General features: G+C 47.1%; 1 protein-coding gene across 9 annotated transcripts in view; it reads right to left on the bottom strand.

The window, feature by feature from the left end:
• The window catches only part of UBAP1 (ubiquitin associated protein 1), a 128,934-nt gene that overhangs the window by 7,224 nt on the left and 113,966 nt on the right, over nt 1-7,744 (bottom strand). For all 9 annotated transcript variants that reach the window (XM_070053455.1, XM_070053459.1, XM_070053450.1 and 6 more), the window contains one exon: nt 6,131-7,054. In XM_070053455.1, coding sequence (XP_069909556.1) covers nt 6,131-7,054 — 924 coding nt within the window. The remainder of the gene's footprint in view (nt 1-6,130; nt 7,055-7,744) is intronic.

Genomic DNA, 7,744 nt, shown 5'->3' with positions numbered 1-7,744 from the left:
CAACTCAGGTTGCTGGGTGGGCGTCGTGGCAGCTTTCTGAGGAGACGAGTGTCCTCCCTGCCTCACACGGGATGCCTCCACTCGCACTCCAGCAGTCACGGCCCTCAGCAGACGCCAGACCAGTGAGGCTGCTGTCTCCGACTGTGACCCTCCAAAACCATGAGCAGGAAATAAGCCTCCTGTAAGTGGCTTCCCTGTAGTTAAAGTGATAAAAAGCTGACTGATTACACCCACTAAAATGGTAACAGAAGAATTGAAACTGTATTTACCTTTAAGGTCAATGGGGAAAAATTAGGACAGCACTGGACAATATATTTCAATGACATTTTAGAACACAGAAAGCTATTGGAGGGACAGACAGTAACTGACAGAAGCAATGAAGTTATAAAGCAAGCAACTGGAAAGAGGAGAGTCACTCTATCAGACCACAGGACGGAAGCACCAGGTACTGCTGGGACAAGGCAAAGGCACAAACTGTCGGCAAACCTTCTCCACCCCATGCCTACAGGTTCAATCTCTTGCAAATGTGAACCAGAGACCCAAAGGGGTAAGGACCCAGGCACAGGGCAGGGCAGAGGTAGGTGAAAGAAGCTGAGTATTAAGTAGAAGTCTACACCAGCCTTCTCAACTTTCCTTAGCTCTCACACAAAATTCTCTGGAGAAAATGTAATTGAAAACAAGCTTAGATGATAAAATTTGAGGAGTTCCCCCTCAAAGCCAACTTTTGACCTAAGCAAAGCTTAATGATCAGCACGGATGCCCCAGCACATGGGCCTACTGATTTTTAAGTGCCTCACTCTTAAACCTGAATAGAAAGAACAGGAACCCAAAGCCACCAATATGAAAGACACAAGCCAAAAGAAGAAACAGACAAAGCACTTGGAAAATTAAAACATGATAAAGGAGGAGGGGTCACTACTACAAGAAGTAGACCTTCCACTACTATCCTTCCTCCAAAAGGAAGTAGAAAACAGTCTAGAATTGACATATCTAGAAAAAGCAATGTAAGCATTTTAGAAATAAAGAAAAATGCCAATAGAAACAGGAGTTGAGGCTGGCGCCGCGGCTCACTAGGCTAATCCTCCGCCTTGCGGCGTCGGCACACCGGGTTCTAGTCCCGGTCGGGGTGCCGGATTCTGTCCAGTTGCCCCTCTTCCAGGCCAGCTCTCTGCTGTGGCCCGGGAGTGCAGTGGAGGATAGCCCAAGTGCTTGGGCCCTGCACCCCATGGGAGACCAGGCTAAGTACCTGGCTCCTGCCTTTGGATAGGCGCGGTGCGCCGGCCACAGTGCACCAGCCGCGGCAGCCATTGGAGGGTGAACCAAGGGCAAAAGGAAGACCTTTCTCTCTGTCTCTCTCTGTCCACTCTGCCTGTAAAGAAAGAAAGAAAGAAAAGAAAGAAAAGAAAGAAAAGAAAGAAAAGAAAGAAAAGAAAGAAAAGAAAGAAAAGAAAGAAAAGAAAGAAAGAAAGAAAAGAAAGAAAAGAAAGAAAAGAAAGAAAAGAAAAGAAAAGAAAAGAAAAGAAAAGAAAAGAAAAGAAAAGAAAAGAAAAGAAAAGAAAAGAAAAGAAAAGAAAAGAAAAGAAAGAAAGAAAGAAAGAAAGAAAGAAAGAAAGAAAGAAAGAAAGAAAGAAAGAAAGAAAGAGGAGTTGACATGCCTGACTATGGGACGCAAATAAGAACAGGTTGAGGAAAGGCAAGGGGTTGCCATTTTTCAGTGTAAGCCTCTTTTAAAAGTTATGCAGGGGGCAGGGTGTCTGAGGCAGCAGTGATACATGGCCACTGGGACACTTGCATCTCATACAGGTTTGCCAGCTTCCTGCTAATGCAGACCCTGGGAGGCAGCAGTGATGGCTTAAGTAGCCGGGTCCCTGCCACCCATGTGAAGACCCAGAGTGAGTTCCAGGCCCTGGCTTCTGCCTGGCTCAGCCCTGGCTATTCCATACATTTGGAAAGTAAACCAAAAAATGAAAGATATCACTCCCTCCCTGTCTTTTGAATAAGTAAAATAAGTAATTTTTAATAAGTAATTTAAAAAAATTTTTAAGCTATTTGATTCATAAAAACGTATGTTTTTACAATAATGGAGAACTTTATATTAAAGTAATAGCAATATAAGAAATTATCCAGAGCTATGAATACCTAACAGCTAAAGGTTGCAATATGTCAAAAAATTATTTAAGGAGCTGGTGTTGTGGCACAGTAGGTATAGCCACCACCTGTGACACCTTCATCCCATAGGGCCACCTGTTCATGTTTGGGCTGCTCTACTTCTAATCCAGCTCCCTGCTAATGGCCTAGGAAAAGCAATGGAAGACGGCCCAAGTGTTTGTGCCCCTGCGCCCATGTGTGAGACCCAGGTGAAGCACCTGGCTCTCGGCTTTGGCCTGGCCCAGCCGGCCATTGTGGCCATTTACGGAGTGAACCAACAGATGTAGGACTTCTCTCTCTTCGTCTGTTAACTCTTTCAAATAAATTGAATAAATCTTTAAAACAAAATATTTAAAATACAATTTAAAGGCAAACCAGTGCTACTCTTTGTGTTATCCTGAAGTAACTAGGAAGAGTAAGGAATGCATCCACACTGGAGAAAGAGAACCCAACGGCAGAAGTGGCCTAACCCATGAACAGGGCAAGGCCTCTGAAGGGCTGAAAAGCAGTGGGAGGAGATACTGGCTGCCTCAGATGGTTCTAGGCGGGACTCAGAAAAAGGGTATATTACAAGATTGCTCTTCTCAAAACGTGAGCTTCTCTACTTTTACGATTACTTTAGTAAACAAGTCAGATGAAATCAAATCTGAAAAACGAGATTCAGACCAAACACTGGGCCTAACCAAAGTAATCACAAAAACTACATCCCAGGACTGCCACCCCTGCCATGGTCACTAGCTATCCTGGAGAAGAATGTCTACCCCCAGGGGCCTCGGAGACAGGAACTCGCACTGCAACCAGACTTTGCTCCCTGGGAAGAGAGGTCAGGACTTCCTCAGAAGAACACAGTCTGCCAGCTCTGTCTCTACCCACCCACCTCCTTCCCACACTGAGCCCAATGGGCTAGAAAGAAACTCTATGATCAGGTTGGTCCAAAACTGGCAAGTGTTTTGGTTTGAGAAAGATATCTGCTATTAACTGGTTTTGGTCTCTACATGCTTATTCTAACTTTAATGAGAAATGGCGATTTTTTTCCAGAGCACTATGAATTTCTCTAAAGTATACAATGAATGAAGAAGAGAAAAGGCGCATGAGGCAGTATTAGCATGGTAGTTAAGACATCAATTAAGGGGAAGGCATTTGATACAGCTTAAATTGCTGCCTGGGATCCTGCAATGGTTCAATTCCCAGCTCCTCTGCTTCCAACCCAGCTTTCTGCTGATGCGCATCCTGGAAGGCAGCAGATGGCTCAAAGCCCTGGGTCCCTGGCACCTACATAAGAGACCTGGATGAAGTTCAAGGCTCCTGACTGGCCCGGCCAGCCCTGACTATCCTAGGCATTTGAGGAATGGACCAGTAAATGGAGGATCAATCAACTCTTCTCTTACCACCCTCCCTCCAATAAAATGAAAATAAATAAAAATACTAATTTTTTAAAAAGACAACAGTAAAATTTAAAAAAAAAATAAAAATGAAAAGATACCAGTTAAGACACCCATATTCCACATCAGAGAACCTGGGTTCAATTTCCAGCTCTAGCTTCTGATTTCAGCTTCCTGCTAATGTGCACCATGGGAAGCGTGCTGATGGCTCAAGTAATTGGGTCCCCACCACCCATGTGAGAGACCTGGATTGAACTGCTGAATCCTGGCTTCAGCGTGCTCCAGTTCCAACCATTGCAGGCATGTGGGGAATGAACCAATGGATGGGAGATCTGCCTATCTTTCTCTCGGCCTTTCAACTTAGAGAAATAAAAATACAAAAAAGAGGAGCCTGCACTGTGGCACACAGTGGGTTAATCTGCTACTTGCAATGTTGGCATTCCATATGGATGCCAGTTTGAGTCCCAGCTGTTCCATTTCCAATCCAGCTCCCTCCTAATGTGTATGAGAAAGCAGATGATGAAGTGCGTGGGCCCCTGCCACCCACGTGGGACATCTGGATGGAATTTCAGGCCCCTGGCTTCACCCTGGCCCAACTCTGGCAGTTGCAACCATTTGGAGAGGAATCAGTGCACAGAGGATCAATGTTTCTCTGTCTCTGTCTGTCTGTGTGTGTGTGTCACTCTGCCTTCCAAATAATCTTTAAAAAAAAAAATTATTTCCTGGTTACTAAAGTACAACCCAGTCTGAAGAAACTAACTCCAAGCTGCCAAAAAAAGGCCATCCTCTGGGGCCAGTGTTGAGGTACAGCGGGAAAAGCCACCACCTGCGAGGCTGATATCCCACATGGGCACCAGTTCGAGTCCAGGCTACTCCACTTTTGATCCAGCTCCCTGCTAACGGCCTAGGAAAACCAGCAGAAGATGGTCCAAGTGTTTGGGCCCCTGCTAGCCACATGGGAGACCTGGATGAAGCTCCTGGCCTTAGCCTGGCGGAGTGCACTAGCAGATGGAAGACCTCTCTCTCCCTGCAACTCTGACTTTCTAAAATAAATAAAGAAACCTTCAAAATAAAAATAACTAAACTCAGGCAGAGTAAGATGGGAATGGGCAAGGTAGAACAAATAATACGTATGTGTGTATATATATCTATAAAATAAGCTTTTAAAACTGAAGAAAGATAATAAAACAACAAAGTCATTTTAAAAATACAACACATAGCAACACAGGAAAGAAGTGACTCACGTAACATATATTTTATCTTTGCAAAAAAAGACCAAAAAGATGCATGGAGGCGGGCCAGCGCTGTAGCGCAGCAGGTTGAAGCCCTGACCTGAGGTGCCGGCATCCTATATGGGTGCCGGTTCTAGTCTCAGCTCCTCTTCTGATCCAGCTCTCTGCTGTGGTTTGGGAAAGCAGTGGAGAATGGCCTAAGTGCTTGGGCCCCTGCACCCACGTGGGAGACCCGGAGGCAGCTCCTGGCTCCTGGCTTCAGATTGGCACAGCACCAGCAGTTGCGACCATCTAGGGAGTGAACCAGCGGATGGAAGACCTCTCTCTCTGTCTTTACCTCTCTCTGTAACTCTGTCTTTCAAATAAATAAAATAAATCTTAAAAAAAGAAAAGAAAACGACACATGGAGGAACAAGTGAACATTAACCAAGCCAGCTTCAAAAGTAACAATCTTTGCCCTCAAGAAAATAACCAGGGGGCCGGCGCTGTGGCGAAACAGGTAAAGCCGTCGCCTGCAGTGCTGGCATCCCATATGGGTGCCGGTTTGAGTCCCGGCTGCTCCGCTTCTGATCCAGCCCTCTGCTATGGTCTGGGAAAGCAGTAGAGGATGGCCCAAGTCCTTGAGCCCCTGCACCCACATGGGAGACCCGGGAGAAGCTCCTGGCTCCTGTCTTCAGATCAACGCAGCTCCAGCCATTGTGGCCAATTGGAGAGTGAACTAGCGGATGAAAGCCCTCTTTCTCTGCCTCTCCTCTCTCTGTGTAACTCTGACTTTCAAGTAAAGACGGAAAGACAGACAGAAAGAAAAGAGAAAAGAAAAGAAAGAAACCAGAATCACATATATTTACATAACCAGGTCAATTTCCCATCTTGCCTTAAACTTTGAAAAGAATGTGAGGGAGGCAACAGTTAGGAAGAATTTAAAAATCTCTAGACTCTACTGGGTTGGAGTAGGGTGGGATTTAAAACTTACCGTGGAGGCCGGCGCCGCGGCTCACTAGGCTAATCCTCCGCCTAGCGGCGCCGGCACACCGGGTTCTAGTCCCGGTCGGGGCACCGGATTCTGTCCCGGTTGCCCCTCTTCCAGGCCAGCCCTCTGCTGTGGCCAGGGAGTGCAGTGGAGGATGGCCCAGGTGCTTGGGCCCTGCACCCCATGGGAGACCAGGAAAAGCACCTGGCTCCTGGCTCCTGCCATCGGATCAGCGCGGTGCCCCGGCCGCAGCGCGCCGACTGCGGCGGCCATTGGAGGGTGAACCAACGGCAAAAGGAAGACCTTTCTCTCTGTCTCTCTCTCTCACTGTCCACTCTGCCTGTCAAAAAAAATAAAAAAATAAAAAATAAAAAAATAAAAAAAAAAATAAAACTTACCGTGGAGCCTGTATGTGGAGGTGATGATTCTTCTGTGCACACAGACAGGACAGAGAGGGAAGGCATCTGGGAGGGTGCGAGGGTGGGCACCTCTGTGCCACTGTCCAAGTTCAAAGCTGAAAGCCCAAGAGTATGATGCCCATTGAGCTCCCTGGCACTGCTTTGGGTGGAAGGCTTTAGGGAATTCAGGAACGCGCCACTGCGGAGGCAGGATGTGCTATGGAAAGTGCTCGCCAGTCTGGCCGTCTTCTGACTGCTGTCATCAGAGTCCAGTTTGGGGAAGGACAGGGATTTGATATTGCTTACTGAAGGAATTGGGGGGAGGGACACTTTGGAAGACAGCGACATCTTTTCACAGTTACCCAACTGTGGTAAAGTTATAAAGCCATTGGGTTTATGAAGAGGCTTGAAATCAAGGGTTGCCCTCTCCAGGGAGGCCAGGACCTCCTCATCCTGTAACACAGACCCAGAGCCGCCTCTGGGCAAGTTACTGTCCAACAGCTGAGCCATAATGGGTCCAGTGGTTCCTACCAGAATGTTTCTCAGCTCTTCTTTCTCATCAATGGTTTTTAACTCCAGATTATCAAATGGGTCCTCTTCACACTCAAAGTCAGCAGGATTGAAATCTGCCTTTGTGTGGGGTGGGCTGAGAACTTTCTGTTTTGTGGCACTACTGCTGACGCGTGTCGGAGTGAGGATGCTGTTGTGCTGTAAGCTGGCGAGGATGGGGTTAATAGGCGGCGGCATGGTGGCTATACTTGAAGTCTTGGAGAAACTCATTTTGTTATCACCCTCTGGGCCACTCTTAGAATTCACTTTAGCTTCTGACTCCTCAGCCTTGCGCTCTGCTTCCCGCTGGGCATCTTGGATTTTCTTAACGTCTTCAGCCCACTCAATGGTTTTCTTTTCCAAGGAGAAGTCATACTGCAAGGACGGAGCAGAGAAAGGGGGTGTGAACCCAGGTCGCTGCCCTTTTCCCACCCAACTCACTCCTTCCTCTGTTGGTAGGAGAGGAGAACTGGGCCAGGCAGGGTGAAAGGCATGTGGGACGACCCCCACTCCCCACTCGGGAAGCCTGAGGCTTCCAATGTCCTCATACAAACTCTAGAAATGATGCAGAAAGTACTCCCACCACCTGTAATCCAACAGTGCAGGCCAAACAGACTTTGCCACTGCCTCTGCCTCTCTCCCTCGGGTTATTTCCCTTCCGGGAACTCTTCACTGGTAGCTCCAGCACAGCTCAGCCCCTCCTCTATGCAGTTTCCCAGATGACCTGTTCCTTCTGAATTTGGTCTCTCAGCCACCTGAGGCCACACACATGTGGCCATACGCAGCTTCTATCTCTAACCCTTCCCAACAACATCACAAGCCTCTTGTGCACACCAACCCTGTGAAAGGCTCTCTTGGGGCCGCTATTGTCCAGCAGGCTGTCCTAAATAGACTACATGCTCAATAATGACACCCCAGCATCTGAGAAACACAAGATGCCATGCATTTCTTACTACTTTTCATGTATTAACATTAAGGTGTTTTTATTTATTTATTTATTTTAGATTTATTTGAAAGGCAGAGTTACAGAGAGGCAAAAGGCAGATAGAGAAAGAGGTCTTCCAT

The sequence above is a fragment of the Oryctolagus cuniculus genome, chromosome 1, assembly GCF_964237555.1.
Source record: "Oryctolagus cuniculus chromosome 1, mOryCun1.1, whole genome shotgun sequence".
In the NCBI taxonomy this organism is placed as follows: domain Eukaryota; kingdom Metazoa; phylum Chordata; class Mammalia; order Lagomorpha; family Leporidae; genus Oryctolagus; species Oryctolagus cuniculus.
Note: the sequence above shows the minus strand (reverse complement) of the source record. Positions and strands in the feature narration are given on the sequence as shown.